The 21,507-nt window shown below is 34.8% G+C and overlaps 2 protein-coding genes across 2 annotated transcripts; both read right to left on the bottom strand.

Moving 5' to 3' along the window:
• Positions 1-45: 45 nt before the first annotated feature.
• On the bottom strand, positions 46-6,990 carry LOC121262393 (glutathione synthetase, chloroplastic). Its single transcript, XM_041164858.1, has 12 exons — positions 6,460-6,990; positions 5,898-6,067; positions 4,447-4,522; positions 3,939-4,069; positions 2,400-2,522; positions 2,238-2,318; positions 1,859-1,939; positions 1,686-1,755; positions 1,468-1,589; positions 875-1,014; positions 597-789; positions 46-353 (listed from the first exon to the last, which is right to left on the bottom strand). The coding sequence occupies exons 1-12, from the start codon at positions 6,841-6,843 to the stop codon at positions 230-232; spliced, it is 1,695 nt and encodes a 564-aa protein (XP_041020792.1). The 5' UTR covers positions 6,844-6,990; the 3' UTR covers positions 46-229.
• Positions 6,991-11,481: 4,491 nt separating this feature from the next.
• On the bottom strand, positions 11,482-20,876 carry LOC121262391 (39S ribosomal protein L45, mitochondrial). Its single transcript, XM_041164852.1, has 12 exons — positions 20,623-20,876; positions 20,262-20,302; positions 19,998-20,098; positions 19,701-19,781; positions 18,613-18,695; positions 15,110-15,161; positions 13,963-14,052; positions 13,559-13,627; positions 13,368-13,469; positions 12,929-12,997; positions 12,350-12,406; positions 11,482-11,874 (listed from the first exon to the last, which is right to left on the bottom strand). The coding sequence occupies exons 1-12, from the start codon at positions 20,691-20,693 to the stop codon at positions 11,779-11,781; spliced, it is 912 nt and encodes a 303-aa protein (XP_041020786.1). The 5' UTR covers positions 20,694-20,876; the 3' UTR covers positions 11,482-11,778.
• Between the last annotated feature and the right edge of the window lie 631 nt (positions 20,877-21,507).

Below are 21,507 nucleotides of genomic sequence, written 5' to 3'. Positions count from 1 at the left end.
TTTATTCAACTTTTTTTTCAACTTCAGTGTCACAGTTCGTTGTTATTAAGGTTCCAAAAGGCCTGTGGCCCTGTCTTCTGATAGACTTATGTAGAGCTACAGTCGCCCACAAATACTGTCACCAAGGGAAAAAGAGATGCTTTACGCTCAATTTGATGCGCAATCCAATATCAAGATCATGACACATTCTTTACGTTTAATTGAGATGAAAACTTAAAGGAAGGCTCCATCAAGTCAAATATATACTATCCAAGACCGCAAATCCAGCTGCAACACCACCTTCATCTGATGAAGATGTCTTTGTCCGCAGCAAGTAACCACATTGGTCATTCATGATCACTTTGTCCTTGTTCCTGCACATCCCAGTCCAAGATTGTCAAGTGATTTGCAAATGAACTTATGTAACAAACATGCCTTAGGCAGTGCTAATTTAGTGCGAAAGGAAAAAAAAAATGGGGGTAAGAAAACCAATTGGCAGAATGGATACATAAAATAGTGATTTCCGAGAAGAAATATATGTACATCTAAATAGATCCCTATATGCTACACTTGGCAGGTTAGGGGTCTTCCATTGGATAACTGCCAAGCCAATGTACCTTAAGTAAGCACCATATATACCGAGTTCTGATACGGCATTATCTTGGTGACAAATTCCATTCCGCAATAAAAATGTCTGGAAAACAGTTGGGAATATCCTTTGCATAAGAATGTAAGCAGCACTTCCATCGGTCCCTTCCTTCTGCAATCTCAGAAGGGTTTCTCTCACGTCAGCACCGTAGATATTGTTTCCTGAAGTAGAATGATAAATCATCTACATAAGGATATTAAAGGAAAGAATAGCAGAGTTGAGTTTGCGAAGTGTGAACTATAAGACCTCCGCCTTCTCTTTGGGGTTTCATGACAAATAACTCAGGTCTTTCAATTGCCTCTTTTACAATATTCGGGTCATCCAAGCTCCACAATCCAGCAAAGCATTTCCGTAGTTTGGCAATGTCCTCTTTATTGTCAAGAAACCTGCGGAGAACCAAAAGCTTTATAGGGAGAAAACAGGAGCAAACTTGTTCTTCTGACAAAATTTACAAAAAAGAAACGAGCCACAGTTTTGAGGATGTATATGAAAGGGAAATAAAATTATAAAAGTAATTCCAGCCAAAACTTTTCAGGAAATATATGCAAGAGAAATAAAAGTACTACTTTCCAATTTTAGATGGTAAACCATATAAATAATTTCATGATTTGAATCCCACAAATAAGTTAAAATCCCTCCTGCTTTTGATAAAAGTTCGGTCACAAAATAATACCCTCTCAACAGCACATCACATCTTCACCTGAAAATGATTTGCTCAACCTAGTTATTGACCATTTTTTTAGCCGTTAGAAACAAAATAGTTTTACTATTGCTTCCAAAAGCACCAAGTAAAATCCAAAAATGACTTTGACTTTAAACAAGTGGTAATCATGCAATACCTCTCAAGTACATCTGGCTTTGCAAGTTCTTGTTGAATCTTCTTGGTGCCAGCTAAATGATACGATATTGATGGGCACTTGATGGCAGATGACTGCTCCATAAGTAGCCTAGCTCTCCATTCCTACAAACCAATTTGGAATGAGGATGGAAAAATCACATTACAGACACCACAAGAGCCATCATTTTGAGCAGCAGGAAAATGAGCAAAAATGCTTACTGATTCTGAGGGATAATCATCTGGTTTATACCCAGCTCTGAAATAAATGACTGCAATTGCTTTGCCACCCCTTTAAATGGAAAGCTTTGGTGTATTAAAGTCAGAAATATGACAAAGTAAAGCATTAAATCTAGATGAGAGAAATCAATACTACAAGGCATAAGGCTACATACACTAGAAGTGTTCCATCCGAAAGAAGTTCTGCTTCTGCATCAATTTCTGCCATTGTTTTCCGAATAGCCGTAATGTTATATGTGTTAGAAAGCTGAGGAAATTAGCTCTTTGGGCTCTGTAAAAAGGCTTTCTTACCAAACAAAGAACAAAGATATACCAACACTTGATAGGATGGAAATGGAAAAATATAGTGTTAAAAGTAAAAGCAATTTGGAAAGTATGATTTTCTGATGCTGTTCCATGTAGGTTCAAAGACACGCGATATAATAGCTCAGATGTAATTATGCTAAGTCGTATTTATTTTCAACCCTTATCATATCTTGGAGGCACATCTAGTCTTCTACACATAGGAGTCTGAGATACACATGAAAAGGATATCTTTCTTTCAGAACAGCAGAAAGCCAATGTTGGTCATACATATTTCGTTCTTCAGCCTGAACCACAAACATAACAAGAGCCCTGTAAAATTTTATTCACTGTTACAAACACCCCAGTGAATGCTGCAGCAGAAACGAAACTGATACTATTTTCTCATCTAACCTGGGATTATTATACTCAGTCCAAGCTTTAGCAAATGCCTCCACAAAGTAACCATTAGCATTATTTCCAGGAATCCTTTTAGGATCTAATCCAAGGACTTCACCGTAGTGATTAAGTACGCTTCTGCAGAATGAACAATGTTAAAATTATTGCTGGTCATTCTTTGTCCTTATATTTCTGGAAATTGCATGAGAAGATATAACATGCATACTGATCCAAGGTTTACTTAAATATGGAAAATTCATCCATCAGTCCCTGGGGTTTGCCCTGGTGACAAAGTAGGTGCTGGTGTACGAAAAAATTATTTTTACTCCTTGGGGTAGCCTCCATTTAACAAATTGATGCTCCTGTCAAGTATCAACTGGAGCAGTCACTCACCACCCGGGGGGAGCTTCACTCGCTATTTTTAAATTTATTATTTTTTAAAATCTTAAATTCAGTTTTCATAGTTCTATTGATTTGAAATTTGTAATGGTTTCTGCTAATGTGGCATCATACCCGAAATTTGGACACATGTCCGCACAAGATTGGTGTGATGTGATGTATGGAAATTCCATATGTTCAACCATTTAAAAAAAAAAATGGAGGGAATTAATTTCCTTGTACTCTAGGGATTAGTTTATCACAAGGTCAGACCCCAGGGACAGATGAGGAAATTATCCCATTTAAAAATGACATCTCTTGGATACCTTAGTGTTAGAATTATTATGCTTAAGGTAAACAGGCAGCAAACCGTTAGGACATAATGGTAGGAAGTCAACGAAGCCATTTAGCCGGTTGACACCTCTGCCATGCCCCTTGATAGCAGTAAGGAGAATAACTAAGATGGTGCTTAAAGTAGCTTTAAGATCAATTTAGGTATGACTAACCCTAAGGGTTGGCTCAAGTGGTAAGGGCCTTGGTCTTGGTGGTATATATTGTTTCATAAAACCAGTTAACAATCAACATTTCTACCCCACTGCTACTGTGGATTACTCTTCAGTAGGATGGGGAAGGCACCCAGGACTATTAGCTGGTTTCTCCCAAAATCCGAATCCTCTTGGGTGCAAACAATTTCTCAGGGCCATCAAACTGAGAGAATTTCCCCTTAAATTACTCAAGGTGCACTTGCAGGAAACTCCTTTCCGAGGGCCTGCGCACCCCCGCAATTAGTCGGGACTTTGTTCTCGGACACCCAGTGCCAATAAAAAATAAATAAAAAAAGGTATGGCACAGATGTTCTCAATGAATGAATACGACATACTAGATAAGCGAAATCGACATTTCAATGACTGCCTTTGTTTTATTATTATGGCCCCCGTTTCATTATGGAACACTCTTCAGTTTCTAAGACTAAAGGGGTCATTTTGTTTGATCAAGGTGCACTAGTGACTTGCTTACTCTGTGAGTATCTGCATCACAACATGTTTAGCGTGGAAGCAAGAACTTAGAACATCTATGCAGCCACTTCATGTCTAAGAACCAAACTCAGCAGGAAGAAATATTCTCAAATGAAATTCTTAAATAGGACTTTAAATGTAAATTCTGGAAAAACTCAACCTGTGGAGCTCAGTGACAAGAGAGCTGAGGCCAGGAAATGAACATGAAATGGTGTTCAGCTCTATTTGAAGGAGCAACTTTGTTTGTTCATCAAGCATATAATCCGAGCGATGTAAACCCAAACGTATGTCCTAGGTATAAAAGTAGAAAAGATTAGTAACTTTGCCATAGCTGAACCATAATAATTACTCACTCCTTTATGCCAAATTTAAAGTGAATTTACAAAACCAAAGTTATTAGGTGAGGTGAGCTGGAAACTACATAATATGCCATAATAATTCCATTTAATCTTTCATCACATCATGAACCTAGCACGCCTTTACAACATGTATAAAACTATTCATTCAAAGAGAATTTATATATTACAAAAATTTGATTCAGGTATTTTAAACATTATTCTCTTGAATTCGGACACACTCGACAAAAACGACCAAGCACCTCTAGAAAGCTCAAAACAAATTCTCTCAAAATGATTTGAGTCCATAGGCCCCCACCAATATATGATTACCTCTTTCTTATTAATCTCTAGCATCTTGGAATGAAGATCTAGAAGCCTAGAGGTAAAAGCATCTGCTTTCTTAGTTCTGCAGTGAAGCATGGAAGACAAATATCACAAATATTTTCAATCTCTTTGATCAATGGAGCAAAACATGAAACTGAAGAAAAAAGAAGTCTGAAATTAGAAGAAACCAAACTTGAAGGTAGATAGACAGGAAACAATACAGATGTAAAAGACTATTGTAAAATTGGCATAACTAAGTTATAGGACACCGATATGGTATAAATAAGGACAAGCTAGAGATGCAAATAATTGTTAAAAAACAAGGGAAGAAAAGGAATAGAGGCTCAGCATGGTGGAAAGCCAGTAAATGTTTGGATGGGCATCATATTTGATAGGGGTGGCAATTCAAGTTCATGGGCCATGTTCATGCCACGTCAAAGTATGAGAAGTATTTTCTGTTTGAATGCTGTTTGGGAAGAAAATATATGAGAATATTTGATAACAGTTGTGTTGCCAATGGTCCCTAACCCTTTAATCTCCGCAAGGTTCATGGGTCGTGTAAAAATTTGTCAGCCCTAATAAGAGCATGGAAAGCTTGAAGCTCCTCATCAAGTCCCAAAACAAGGATCACTTGAGGAGCTGATTGATAGGAAAATCCAGCTGACAGCATATGAGGGCAATGTATTCTGAAATAAGAGGTTGATGCAGTGCTAAAGACCAATTTGTGACTCTGACTTATCAAATTCCCAATCAACTCCAACTATAAGAACTCAATAATAGAAAAAATCCTTAGTCCCAACTAATTAGGATAATGAGCAAAATTATTATTTTTTTTAAATGAAAGAGTGGCAAGACAAGAACTTTAAAGGGTAAATCTACATATATATATATATATATATATATAGAAAAAGTCTATTCTCAAGCCAGTGTAGAGCACACCTAGTAAAGTGCTTGGATGCCATAATTTGATACATGCTAATAGTTCTATGTAAATTGAATATTTACAAATCAAATCTTGTCATTGAATATATATACACACACACACACACACACACACACACACACACTTATTTTTTATCGGTAGGGTAAATCTCCATATGTTAGCTAGAAAATAGGAACAAGAGGGAAATGGTCAACATGCTTGTTGAGGAGAAACGATTGCTTGAGTTGACAAAGTTAATTTACTTCTAGCTCTAAAGTTTCTGAAACTCGGAAGAGATCAACCAAAGAGGATTGGTAATAGCAGTCAAAAAGAAAAGCATCAAAACATTTATTAAGCAATAATAACCAAGTAGGGTGAAATAATGGAGCTTATTTGACGCATTCCAAGAGGGTAGGCTTTTGCTTTGTCGCGTTCAATAAATTAGGCAGCTTGATTTGTACATTAAGTTAATGACATAAAAATAAAAGAAGTGTGCGTTTTTGTTTGCATAAGATGAAGAGAAAAGAGAGAGTACCTGGACAATGACTCCTGTAGAAATTTTCCATCCAAACTCACGCGATCGACAAGCTCACTAAATATGGGGGTCAACTCAACCGCCTGCCTCCATTGATTCTCTGGGAATGGCATGGGCAGTAAGGCAGATGGGGCATGAACCAAGCCTACACCGGGCACTTTTCCCGATCTCTGTGATTTGTAGGGCCCATACATCAAATTCAAGTCTCGATAATTAAACTTCAAACTTCTTCATAGAAAACACACAGCGCATAATTTCCTATATCATTATCCAAGAAAGAAAGAAAAAAGAAAGCAAAACTCAATTTTCTTCTTTGCTGGGAAACAAACAACTTCCTATCAAATCAATATCATACGAGTAACAATGTAATCTCTAGCTTTTAAGAAAATTATTCCGCACTCCGCATCTGGCCATCACACGACTACTCAAGTGATGGCCACCAAACCGGTCATTGCCGATGAAAAAAACAGGTCATAAACAACCAAAATAAAATCCTTTAAGCACCACCAAACTGATCAAAAAACAGATAGAATGAAAAGAATCATCATTTTTGTCCAGTGACCTCTACAGACTTGTCACCAACAAGTAGGCCATGGAGAGAGCTCCAAACAAGAGCGTCATACACCATCTCGTCGAGCAAAACTTGATCAATCCCGTGATAATCAACCATGGGTTTTCTTGTAGTCCCCTCTTCTTGGTTCTCCACCTCCCCAACTTTCCCACACTTCACAGCCAAACCTGAACAAGGAAACGAGGTCTGGGCCATGATTTTTACAGGTTCTAAGAAACGGGTGTTGCGGATTTTGTCAATTGTGGACGAAAAAGGTTTTGGTTTTGATTTTGATCTGGGATAGGATTGCGATGAGGTAGTGATGGGTGAGGAGTATAGGGTGACCGTGGGAAAAGCGAGGAAGAGAGAAGAGCATGACGAATAGGCAGCACCCATTTTGATTTCGACCCCTTAACTTCGCTATATCTTTTGATTTGGAGTACCACCCGATAAAATCATAAGAATCCGGAATCTCTCTTTTTTCATGCTTTTCTCCCGAGACGATAGTGATTCTTTTGGAATAACAGAGAGAATGAATTTCGAAACTTTTTTGTTCAGACATTCTATCTGTAGATAGGTGTGAGAATATATACATATTATTGATGGGATACGATTTAATTTATAATATTTAAATTCATAAATTTTTCATATAAATGAAATCTTATCACATTAATAATATAAAATATATTATGAATAAAATTTTTCTTTTCTCCTTCTATCTATTTTATGAAATGGATAATCTGAAAAGGTTAATCTGGTTACAAGAATATAATATCATCCTCAATCTTTCATAAACATTTAAGGACTAGTTTCACAAAATCAAATTATCTCATCTTATCTGATATAATTATTATAATTTTTTCAAACTACCACATAAAATATAATAAATAATTTAAAATTTTCAAATCTCAAACGAAAAATAATATTAAAAATTTTTATTATAACAATATACTATTCAACTTTTAACAAAATATCTTATATCATCTCATCTGAACTATGTACTCAGACCTAAATCTTTCATTTTAAAAAGATAAAGACGATTTTCTTTTTATTATCTCTTCAATCATAAACTGAAGATCAACATTTTACCAAAATCGAATAAAAAAAATCTAGACAGCTCCCTTTCAAGTCAAGTTTAGATCATAAGCTAAATTTTTAATAGTGTGGCCGAATAATTTTGTCTCTTATGTTTTGGTTATTATTTACCTAACTGTTTAAGATGCAAGAGGCTGAAAATAGGGTTGAAGAATCGATATGGGTTAAGATATGGTATGCAAATAGTAGAATTAGCCTATTTGACATAAATTCAGTCGCATCAATCGCTCCAAACCCAACAATTCTTTTTATAACATGTGTTGGGACCGACCCTTCGATCGTTCTTTGTTGAGGTCTTTAAGCATATAAGTAATTAGAGCATTGCCATTGAAATAGCCATATTATCTAGTAAGTATGTACTTTTCATTAAATTTTGAAGATACATTGGCATTTATATAGCCTTATTTGGGGATGGTTTTTCATCAAATTTTGGAGATGGCTTTGAGCATTAGCATTGGCTTCATCAAAGCCGTCTCTAAAATTTAATGAAAAGTACATATTTTTCATAAATCTAAAATCTTCCTAGCCATAACCCCGTATTGGATTAATCATTGAATTCATCAAAATAATAATATAATATTATTTTTTTAATAATAATATTTTTAATTTTTTTATATTTTACAATTACACTAATTATATGTTAATTAATAATTTAATTTGATTCTTACATTATTATTACAAAACGGTCTTTGTATATTAGACAAAATCACGCATTTCTACACTATTTTGGGATACTACATGCACAAAATTGAAGAATATTCGTACAGATTACGCCTGTTAGAGATTAAACGTGAATAAAAAAATCTGTTGGAGATTAAACATGAATAAAAAATAGATTTACTTGGTGAATAGTAACTCTTTAAATTTAAAAAAACTCATCTATTTACTATAGCTCAAAACTTTCCACTTATCCATTTAACAAATCCAATATAATTATATTTTGATAAAATTCATTTTATCTTACATTTAGTTAGATTTTTTATAAAATCAATGCCAATGCTATAAGTCAAAATATGGCTAATTTCACACAAGATGCGCCACGTTATCATTACATATATGTAAGTCTTTGTAGCTTTAGGCAAACATATTAATCGTTTTTCCCTCTTTTGTCTACTCGATTTTGTACATTGTCGTGAACGTGGATATTATATATTTTGATTTATAGGTAGTTGTTAGATATAAGCACAAAGTTGATTTTGTATATATTTTAATGAGTAATATTATACATCATATTTTAATATTAATTTCATCTTATTATATAAGATATGATATATTTATCATTATTGAATGATAAAAAATCATCTAATAAGAGATTATTCAATAATGATAAATATATTACATCTTATATAATGATGTGACATATCTTACATGAAAGCATGATATTAGTGTGGTATGTAGAATTTTTCTATTTTAATATTTTGTGTATGAAAATGAAGTTAATTTAAGTTGTTGGACTAATGTCATGTATCTTGATGTATGAGTTGATGAAGATTATAAAAAATATGTAAAAAACAAATAATAAGAGATGTATTAAAAAGTATATAAAGATAATAATATTTTATTATTATAAAGGAGGAGAGAATTCAAGTTTGAGCATCAATGCTTATGCTTTAAAAGATATAAAATGCGAGGACGGTTGAAGGACGGTAGCTAGTGGAAGTCATTGTGTAGAAAGGTACAACTCCTCGCCCTACTTGCAAGATTCGATAGTTTAGCAGGTGACTATGATTTCGTTTTGGAAAATAGAAGGACATCCTTGGCGGTGCTTCAAACAATAACCATAGGCTAGAAACCTAAAAAAAAGCAGTTCTAGAGAAGCAAAACATAGACTAGATTCTTTGTAGCACTAGGTGGCCTAACTTCAAGATTGGACATGGCATATACTATAATTGTAAAGTTCCTGCCATACCAAACCCTATAGAGCTCTCAATTTTTAGAGAAATTATATTTTTAATCGTAAAATGTGTAAGTATCGTGTAATTTTTTTAAAAAAAATGAGTAAATATGAGATTCATAATAAAAAAATTAATTTTTTAATAATGAACTCTACTCTTTTTCAAAAAAATTACACAACGTTTACATACTCCATACCACGAATGTATCTAGCATTACTCTCCAAAGTTACATACTAATGATCCAAGTTGCAACTAATGACCCAACTAATGATCAAAGTTGCAAACTCATGAATTTGTAGCTTGTAAAACACAATAAGAACCTTAATCTCTGCGCGCCTAGTTCATTTGTGCTGCAATTTTTCAAATGAACGTAATCATATTTGTAAGTTGCAATCAAATCCATATAGTTCATAGTCATATCAGCCAACGCATTATATTCAAATAGCATGCATGAAGAACATGAGTACTCGTCCCTCGCTACTACGATTCACAAACGAATCGGACTTTTCATTTAGCTTAGACCCCACCTTCAATCGATCGCAAAGGCTTTGGATCATCTTCCTCACGCTCTAACGAAGTAGACTTTTTGGTATTCTTATTCATTTTCTTGTTCTTCTTGGGTGTGCTTATCTCCGCCACCACGTCATTCATGCAAACCATTTTCTTAGGAGCTTTGGGTTGTGCTACAGTTGCAGATGACATTCCTTCTTCTGACCTTTTTCCAGAATTCACGGAAGAATCAACGTCTTGGACTGATGGGAACTCCCTGCCATGGGGACCAAAAGGCCCTAAATTCCCTAAAGCATTGCCTTGCTCGAGCTCAGCCTTAGCTCCGGAAAGTGCAGCAGCTTCACAGGGTCTTCTTCCTTGAGCCATTGGATGGTCACTCTTTGAGCCAGCTCCATCGTGTGCAGCGCTGGAAACAGGCACTTGGGGTGAACCGGGGTTACGAGGAGGGCCCAAAGTCACGATCTTGAAGGCTTGTGATGCAAGGCTTTTCAAGATGAAGTAGAACAGCCTATGGCAAATGCTCAAAGATTGCATCTGGTGTTCTCTTTGATCCATCTGTTAAATCACGTCCAAAAATGTATACGGGTGTTATGTCGGGTATTATTGGTGGGAGAGGTTAGTTTAGAATCGATGCTACAGATAAATGAGTAGAAGTAATTGGAAACTTGGAGTGAAGGGTTTCTTTCGGAGACATCTATCCTTTGCTTTTATTAGAGGAGATCTTAAAGTCAAGTAAAGAAGCTCTAGAGAATATTAGTAGGCTTTGCCTTCGAAAAATGGCATCATTCATCATCAATCACACCTACTGTTGTGACAAGTTTTAGGCTCCGTTTGGTTTCTGAACTCTCAATGCAGTTCATCTTTAAACTATACTTAACATCTATACACACGGTTTATACCATTTGAATCCAGTTCAAAATTAAGCTCATCATGGCGCCCGGTAACTGACAAATATTAATTGTATCTAACACGGTTTTCCATCTCTCTCATGGGGCCCACATGGCTAGCGCCATACTGTTGCATACTTGTTTATAACTTTAGGCTGTAGTTTATTATTTTTGCATTCTGGCATAGTGCAGTTTGTACAAAAAAAAATTTTGTCTTTTGCGCCAGCAGTGAGAATGAATGTCAAATGAACAGTTGATTTCAATGGTAGGACTCCTTCATTTCTATAACTTCTTATAAATATATCTAAACTCATATTAACATTCAAACACACATAAACTCATCTCAAGTGGACTCCACAAAATTCATTCAACCATCTTAACTCATTACTATTCATAAAAAAATCAACTCAGCTTAACATCCAAAAACAGCCTTAACATCTATCTATTTAAGTGGTTGTTATGTTAAATCACTTAAAATGTACCATAATATTATATGCAGTAGTTCTACAGACAGGCACAAGTCTATGCCTGCCTGCGAACTGCACTGATGTGGCATTTTGCCATGTCAACAATTATACATTAAAAAAAAAGAAAAAAAAAAAAGAAAGGGTATATAACATCTCCATTCGTACTGATGAATCTCGACATTCTGCTAAAGAATTGTCTATACATTCCCTACAACAGGAAAGGATTCCTTGTTTGGAAGTATTACATTGCTATGAATCTCATAGCTTTGGAAACAACTCACAGGCTGTGGCGAAGGACAGATGTGGACCGTGTCCTCATTTCATTTATTCCTTGCTGAGTTTATCTGATAAAACGAATTCATCAAGCAGGGAATTCCATCTGTTTAATAGACCCCATAGATTTTTATTAAGTTCAGAGAACAAAATTGAGTAGCATCAGTTAATCATCCTCATCAGCACGTCGATCCCAGCCTTCAATCAAGGAGATTTCTGTGAAATCCGCCCACAGAGACGCCAATAAGCTCCAGAATGAAAGAGAGATTTCTCAAATATCCAGATATCACGGACAAGGACCTGAATAACATAAGTATTGGAGAGTGTCGGGAATGGATACTAAATATGTCAAAAAAGGAAACGTGACATAACAAGTGAAAAGCGGCATTACATCTGACACTATGAACAGAATATTCGAACTGTTTTCAGTTTAAGCTATCATTTAACTGTTCTGATACTCTGTAATATTACTAACTGTTCCAAAGGTTTAAATAAATAGAAAATGATGAATTTATTCATTTTATAATGTTCTAACATGTGCTAATACATGTGTACAAGGGTTGCCTGCAATGGATCAATTGACCATCTATTAATGCTTTGTAATGATCACAAACTGTGCTGCGATAAAAAAAATTTGTAGTTATCATTGCTCAAATTAATATATGTTAGACATAGCGTGTCTGAGCCCAGGATGCTTAGCCACTCTACAAACTACAAGAGAGCTAAAATGAGGGATTGATACATAAATTTGGCAGGACCACTTTATTAATATTACCTCCTTAGATTTATCTCCAGCTACGACAGTACCTCCTGAATCATAGGCTTCAAACTTCTGTAGGAACACACACGTAACTGAGAATTTTACATAGTTCTTGATAGATCAATGTATATCAATAATCTAGGAAAAATATATATGGATGGTGAAACCAAACCACAGATTGTGTAAAACTCGGTTGCACTATTACGTATGATTTACCTCTTGTGGGAATATTGTCAGACAAAGTATATATTATGTCATAACACAAAACAACAGCATAGATATAGCACCATTAAGTTCTATGGAATAGCAAGTGATTAGACTTATCATACACCAAACCGATTTGTATGCCTTAAATATTTTACACTTTAGTCACCCCAAACTCACATATCAACACCCGCTTTGCCAACAACAAATGGTCACAAACTTGCACAAAACTGTCAAAACCAGAACGAAGGTGTTTCTCACATAGGTTAGATTACACCCACATGGTGGATATAGATTATAAAATACAGACTTCAGTAAACAACGGACTTATACAACAGACTTATACAACATAATAAAAAGATATGGAAATCTTAAATGCATAAAGTTCACCTGCTTTGTAAGAAACTCGAGTGTAAGTTGAACGAAAACCTTGTTGACGTCATTTCGATCAACGCCAATCTGTAATTAAAATTAAAAAAAAAAAAAAAAAAGGCAACCTATAAATTTAATGTAAAAAAATGTTTAATTTACCACAGCATCTAATATTTAGCTTCATCATATCATCAGTTCACATATGCAGGTGGTAAGTATCCATAAAATAGTCAACACATATTGGATATTATTTACCAAACAGGATCAAGCTTTAATATAAAAGGTGTCATTGGTGTGTCACCATTCGCAAGTGACCACACACCACTGCATATCTAAATACAAATATCTGTGGAAAAGGCAGTTGGGGCAGCTTTTGTCCTGCCAGCCTGATGTTCGAAATCCTCTTCAATCAGAAGTAAATTAAACTGTCCTAAAAATCAATAACGAAAGTACTTGCCAGACGAGCTCGCAAAGTTCGTATCTTAATGACTGGTTCAACCATTTCCCAATAGACCTTACTCCACATGGATTCTCTTTGCTTGATTTCAGTCTTGAGTGCCTAATACAAATATTGGAAATAACATCTCAAGTTTAAATTTATAATTCATGTAATAATCGTTATAGCAGGTCAATGGAAAAGAAGCTTACAGAGTACATTTTCTCCGTAACTGCTTTCCTTAATGATGTTTTGTCACCATTTGCCATTAGAGTGTTTATCTGGGAAAAAATCAGCATTGGGCACAGAAAATTCAATAACCAGATATATGAGAACTCAAATTATTTGCCTATAAATTCTGTATTAAACACTGGAGTAATGGATCACATTCCCATGTTAGTTTCAGTTTGCAACAAACATTCTTTTTTTGTTTTGCCTTCTTCCAAACCTTTCTTTTTAAGAAGTATTTTTTTTATAAAGTCCTTTCTTTCTAAAAAGCATGCCTATCGTAAACTTTCTAAATTGCAAAGACTCAAATATTTTGAATAGAATTGCAGAAAAAACCAGTAGAAATGTAATGGCAAGTCAGAAGTCTAAGAACATAACAAAAGCATACCTCCTTGTACAAACTTACAGCCTCAGTATAAAACTTCTGCTTTGAGTATCCAGATTTCCTTAATTTGGAAATGGCATAGGCACTTTTAAGCTGAGAATAAAATATAAAAAAATTGACAATGCACTTCAGTTGACAGCAAATACTCACCCATGGCCTTGCATAATCTCCTTTCTTACCCATAACTAATTCAAATTTCCATAACTAGACATTAAATAAAAATCCAAATCCAAATAAAGAAACTTGTAAGAAGCCACCCATGGTGCAAAGAGCATCATAACTTCGTGGGACACACATGCCATTGAAAAGGGAGTGCAAGGGTAAAGTATTAAGCTCTTCCTCTAGACCTGAGATTAGGGGGGCAGGGTGAACTTAAAAAAACAATTTAAAGAACACGTGATATTTAAGTGGATACAAACTCTAGCATGTTGGAAGGAAAACAAGTAGCCTCGACAGAACTTCCAAATAAATTGAAATATAACTTACAAAAGTACAAATAGCTCACCATAAGCAGGTATGCATGTGTTTCAACTCTAAAAGAATATCCACTTCATGGCATGTTTGGGTAATGAGATGAGATGAGAATTTTGTGAATAATAGTAAATGGTTTGTGAATAGTGGTAAAATGATTTGAATTAAGATGCTTTATTGGATTTTGGGAAAGGATAAAGAAAATGTTGTATAAAAATATTATAAAGTTAAAAAATTGTTTAAATATTATTTTTTAATATTATTTTTGTTTTGAAATTTGAAAAAGTTGTATTGGTTTTTGTGTTTAGTTTGGAAGTTGTAATGATTAGATGAAAGTTGAAGATTTGAGAAATTGAAAAATGTTTTATAGTTGAGTGATGTTTAGGAAGGAAATTATGAGAAGTTTTTAGATGAGATGAGATGTTCTCAACTCATCTCACTTCCCAAACATGACCGATCAACTGGTTTTGTAACCAGTACAAGGTACAAAAACCATTGCAGCTAGCGGATGGGACCAAAAGGAGGATTGCATCCAGGGCTATTATTGCATAATAATAAACAAGAAAATGAATGGGAAAAAGGGAACAACAGAATATGGCAATCTTTTATGGTCACACCTGTTTACTACCATAGAAACATGTAGCAAGGATAAATCCAGGAAAAAGGTTGATAATCTCACCTCTAGAATAATGTCCTCTTTTGTTCTTTTCCAGCCACTTCTTGTGAACCATCTGATGCATGAAAACATGAAAAGTCTGAACAGGAGGGAAATAGATGCTTTATGATTACTAGAATAAATATGCTTCATATTTAGCCCCTTTTTAAACAAGACTTTGCGGATCTTTTTTTGTGGGCTTTCAAATTTCAAGTTTACTAAAAACAAAACCAAAACTAAATCACTGCTGATTTACATGTCTAATTACATGCTATTATACTATAGTATTATGTCTTATTAACTTATTATATTAGACGTATTTCTATACTAGACTTGTACTATTGTATCTAATTACATGTTACAAGTCTCTAACTTATTTATAACTTAATACTATAGTAGACTTATTTCAAGTGTCCAATTACATGTTATTAACTTATTATACTAGACTTATTTCTATACTAGTGTCTAACTCATTTCTATACTTGATTATGTATGGTAGTAATACCATTTACATATACTAAACTGTTAGTCTATTTATATTATAGCATAAGTATATTATTTTATAATAATTAGCTCATACTAGTATATTATTTAATTTAACTATATAAGTTCTAGTTATATAATTATATAACTATACTAGTATATGTAATAAATATACAAATAATATATATTTTTATAACATATGTACAATATCGGAATCGGAGTCGGAGGGTAAAGTTGGAGTCGGTTAGACAGCACCTCCGACTCCGACTAGAAAATCCAAAAAAAAAAAAAAATCCAACTCTGACTCCTCGAAGCTCTAACTTTGACAGTGCAGAGTGGGATTCGAAATCGGATTTTCGGATTTTTGCTCTGTTAAGATATAAAATAATAAAATCTACATCTTCTCATCAGCTTAACCTTTTGGGACAAGTGGTGATTTTACATGGTATCAGAGCAGAGGTCCTGAGTTCAAACCCTGACTCTACACTCTACCCCATTTAATTACATATTCCACTTGTTGGGCCTACTCATTGAGGGGAAGTCTGGCCCACAAGTGAGGGGAAGTGTTAAGATATAAAATAATAAAATATACCTCTTCCCATCAGCTTAAGCTTTTGGGACAAATGGTAATTTCACATGCTCAACCCTACTATTGATCATGTCCTTCTTTACTAAGGCCTCTCAATATCCCTATGCACTCATTGTATTTGTATAAATTCACTCTTGCAGTAAATCTTATGTCTAACTGATCCTTTTTTTTAATTCATAATTTGTTAATAAAAGAAGAAAACTTCAGCACAGAGGAATCCAAAAACAGTATGGGTGATTTCAAATTCATGATCATGTTAAATGCTTGAGACCTGAACTTTATTATAATAATTTATTTTATATATGTAATCAAGAAATTTTATTCATAGAAGTAGGCAAAGCCCAAGTACACCAGGGAGTATACATGAGAATTACCTAATTAGAGTTTACAATCAAAAAAGGAAGATCATGGACATTTAGTCCATTACAAACAATAACCCAGCCCATAGGAGCAAAGTTTTAAAAAAGAAAGCTTTGAGCTCATTCATTGTTCTCTCATGATCTTCGAAGCTTCTATCATTTCTCTCCCACCCAATGCACCAACACATGCATATAAGAACCATTTTCCAGATCGCTGCCACTTGTGAGTTGCCTTGGAGGCCTCTCCAACTTGCAAGGAAATCCACCAGTCTAAGAGTCATGACCCATAACAATCCAGTTCTCACGAAAAAATCATCCCACATGGTCCGGGCCACCTCGCAATGTAAAAACAAGTGATTTACTAATTCACCATGCTTTTTACACATACAACATCAATCTAACACCATTACCCGATATTTCCTTAAGTTATCTATGGTAAGGATCTTGTCCAGAGATGCTGTCCATACAAAAAAAACTGCTTTTGAATGAGCTTTTTTTTGCCATATGCTCTTCCATGGGAACATAGTCATTCCAGGGCTCGTTAGAACTTGGTAAAACAATTTGACCATGAATTTACCTTTCTTGGAGGGGCTCCAACTCATCTTATCTGTGGTACCCTCTATCATGCTTACAGAATACAATGCCTCATTGAACTCTGTGCTAGTCTCCATCTCCTAGTCATGGGCAGCCCTAATGAATTATACATTCCATTGAGGGGAGCCACTAGAAAAGACCACAAGATTGGCTATCGCAACATCCTTTTCTTGCGCGATCTCAAAAATAGCAGGGAATGCATCTTGTAGGCTACATTCACACCACCATTTGTCATACCAAAATCTGATACGAGAGCCATCACCCACCACAATATGTTCATGTCTTCGGAAGATCTCCCAATGTCTCCTAATGTATTTCCACAAACCCACTCCGTATGTGCCACGTACCTCATTCGGGCACCATCCTCCCCAAGCCTCCCCAAACTATGAATCTATAACGGACTTCCATAGGGCCCCCATTTCGTTTTGATACCTCCACAACCATTTACCCAATAAGGCTTGGTTGAATTTCGTCAAGTTATGAATCCCCAAGCCACCCCCAGAAATTGGGGTACATACAAGTGACCAATTAACCAAATGAAATTTGAACTCTTCCCCCAATCCACTCCACAAGAAGTCCCGTTGCAACTTGTCTATATGGTTGGCCACCTTTATGGGGAGAGGGAGCAAGGAAAAAGAAAATAGGTGGGTAAATTAGAAAGAGTGCTTTTAATCAAAGTAAGTTTGCCACCTTTATACTTTCACCTTGACTATGATATATCATTCAGTATATACACTTTTTGAAAAGTCATTTCAATATATAAACGCCCAGTCCTCCTTATGGGTAGGGCCTTTAGTTTTTCTTTTTTTTTTATAAGTAAGAACTTTATTGAATGAAACTAGGCGAAGCCCATGTACACAAGAAGTATACAAAAGAAACACCTAATTACATTCTAGAAACCTGAAAAGAAAACAAAAACTCATGAGCATTCCCTCCCTTAAGAACAATAGCCGAAAACCACTGCAACAAAGAAGACACAAACAAATTCCAAATATCCTCAACAGTTCGCTCCTTGTCGTTGAAGCACCTCTCATTCCTTTCCTTCCATAAACACCACATTAAACACAAAGGAGTCATCCTCCATGCCGCTGCCAACTGAGAGCTATTGTGCTGCCTATTCTAACATGCTAGGGCCTCTAGGTTTCCTTTCCATAAGCAACTTTTACCTTAAATAACTAGTGTATAATGAAATTTGTAATTAATCATGTGCACACTTGTGTGTGCGGGTGCACACAAATATCATGCAAACTCGCAAGACCTATCTAGAGTTGCTACCAATTTCATGTAAGGAAACTTCCGACGGTGCGGTGCATAGGACCTGGGTTTACTCTACAAGGGTGGGTCCGAAAGGCCCTACCTTGGAGAGGTTCCCCGACATTAAAAAAAAAAAAAGTTTTTTAGATTAGATTTAAACATGTACCATAAACAATCTATATGCTGTTCCACAAGAGTTTTTAGAGCTACAAGCTTGATTAAGGTTTTAAAACACTTTTAAATCTAACCTCTTCCAAAATGATATTGGTTCACGAGGTGCATAAGGTTCATAAATGATTCCAGGACTCAACATTGATACTTTAAGAGCTCCCTACAAAAGCAATACCATAAGCATGTCATCAAATTTGCATTGAATATTAGAAGAATGAAGGCAGTTATCTCAAAAGAATTTTTAATATGATTTTTAACTGACAAGTAAACCTATAACCAATTGATGAGTTGCCAGGACCCAACAAAAACTAACAAAAAATCAACTCAAATCCTATCCTTGCACTTGCAATGTCAAAAAATTGGGAGAGAAATATATGCCCAGATATACTAATTGGATTTAAGAGGATTTCATAACAACATTTGGGATTGAAAAGAAGTGACATTTGTGCTCACTGAAAGGAGAGCACCATTGATAAGGTTTTTCATCTCTTAGTTACAACAGCATAGAGCATAATCACTCAATCTGATTGCTAAGATGCTAAGCCTAAAAGTGATAGATATTAAGAAAGCAAATTTCAAAACGATATGCATGTTCAAGAAGAAACTTGAAAGAAATTTGTATGTAAGCAAGGAAGAAAAGTAGTCAGTGACTCCTAATATACAACTACAATTCTACACTCATGCCCATGGATTTTTATTTATTTTTTTTTTTTATCAGTCACTTAAGTCCATGGCTTTTTTAAAATCTCTTATACTTACGTTTAGGAAATCATTTTTTCATATAAAAGGTAAATAAAATTAATCAGATTTTAAATTTATTTAGCTTGAGAAATCCAAACCAAACAGGCCATAAAAAAACCACTTGAGGATTCACATCTCCTACCCTTAAGGTGAAGGGAAAATGCTACAACTTAATTTGCACACTCTTGTTCTCATGAATTTGATGTTTCCTCCCTAATATTTTATTCTTTCTCTGCAGTTTTGTATATCTTGCATGTCCAACCGGTTTTATCCTTTGTCTAGATTTAGATCAAATATAATATTTACAAACTAAAACTTTTGAGCATAGCAGTATTGTAATCAAATAAGAGCTAGCCACGATTTTGCAATCACACCAAGAATAATGAATTAAACTATGAATTTCTAAAGAGTAAAGAAAACTCACCATCTGTCGTGCTTGTGGAGGGGCTTTTGTTTGTGTTGATAACAACCTCATGTTGTTGGAGACTGTCAAAAATTCAGCAGCCTAAAATAAACAAAAATAGATACTTGATGAATACAAACAGACTCTCATTTAGACAACATGACCCAGCCCATAATCCTTGTGGAAGGACAGGATACAATCTTACACCTTTTTCTTAATAGAAGTAGCCTTAAACATCTTTACTCTTGGATTATAGATGTAACAGCCGATGTGTAAGTTACATGTTGAAATCTATACAACACATTTTCAAAAGGTTACCATTGTAGAACGAAGAATCATTGTGTTTCCACGAGTGAACGGGAGAGCACTGTGGGCCATATGAAAGGGAGAAGAAATGCTCCGCGGAATAAGTTCAGGAGCTGATCACACACACAAAAAAAAAAAAATGCGAGCTGTTAGATGCAAGTGTTGCCACCCATTAAAGCTACAAATAAATTTAAGAAAGAACACGTTCTAGGAAAGAATTGTTGTAAAATAATGTCTCAAGCAACAAATGAAAAATGGAACTAATAAAAAAGTTACCGCGAAAGATAGCATTGGAACAGCTTCTTGATCTTATAAGCCTGAAAATTAAAGAAAAACCCACCTTTCAAAACATATTTCTAGCCAAATATAAAGATAAAATTTACAGAAAAATATTTATAAATTCTTCGGAAGCCAAGAAAATGCAGGAACAGGAAACAGAAGGCAGTAAAACTTCAATGTCCAATTTCCCTGTTTATATTTGGGGAAAAGAACAGAAATCTCAAAACCACGAAGCCAAATGTACAAACGGGTATCTTTTTACAGGCCAACAAAGCGAAAATGTAAAATCCGGCACCGTGATTTCTTTCATTTTCCCAGTAACAAAGTGCAGCATCAATAAAAGATTTTTGGAACTTACAAATAAGAAGATTCTCTAATCCCAACCGTCTTATATACAGCACGAAGCGTTTGCAAACTTCTCAAAGCCATTTCTGCTAAAACTAAAAGAATACGCACTTTCTCCAATCATGAAAACTGAGAAAAACATGCACACGAGGTTTTGGTTCTCAAGGGTTTAAGTGGATGCATCGTCTTCGATACTCCATCAAGTAATGGGCTTGGGTGACTGGGTCTGTATTTTGGGCTCAGTTGGTCCCAAACGACAGTGCTTACTGGCTATAAACCAGATGGATATGTTCCTAAATTTCGAAAAATTCAGCAAGCTAAAGAGAGGTTTAAATAAATAATTAAAAAAGAAAGCTTACAAATTGTGACTCATTATGATCATTACAATAATAAAATTTTTATAAATCGACATGCCATGTTACTTGGGCTACTAGCTCAAGTCACTCACTTGTAGGTCTAGCAATTCTTAATCACTAAAATACTCATATAATTATGAATTATACAGAGTATTTATAAATGAGTAATGATAAAAACACAACATTTTATACAATACTTTTCACAACACATGTTATAAAGAAAATGTATTTTTGTAAAATGATGTTAGTTTTATAAGGTATTTTACAAAAATACCCTTCCTTTTAAAACATTATTATATAAATTGTTGTGTGTTTATCATTTTTTTTTTATGAATTCGATCAAATTGGATGAGCCAATGCTTTGAGGCATCGGACTGTTTTTTTTTTTTTTTTTTATATATAAGTAAGAAGATATTTTATTAATATAGAGATACATAGTCTAAGTACATAGAAAGTATACATGTGAAGCACTCGAACTGTTTTTTGAGCAAGAAATGTATTTGCCTTAAGTTCACCTTGTTATAAACTCCAAGTTTTTAGGA

Source organism: Juglans microcarpa x Juglans regia, chromosome 4S (assembly GCF_004785595.1).
Source record: "Juglans microcarpa x Juglans regia isolate MS1-56 chromosome 4S, Jm3101_v1.0, whole genome shotgun sequence".
NCBI classification, from domain to species: Eukaryota; Viridiplantae; Streptophyta; class Magnoliopsida; order Fagales; family Juglandaceae; genus Juglans; species Juglans microcarpa x Juglans regia.
The sequence above is the reverse complement of the archived record's forward strand: the minus strand, read 5'-3'. Positions and strand labels throughout refer to the sequence as shown.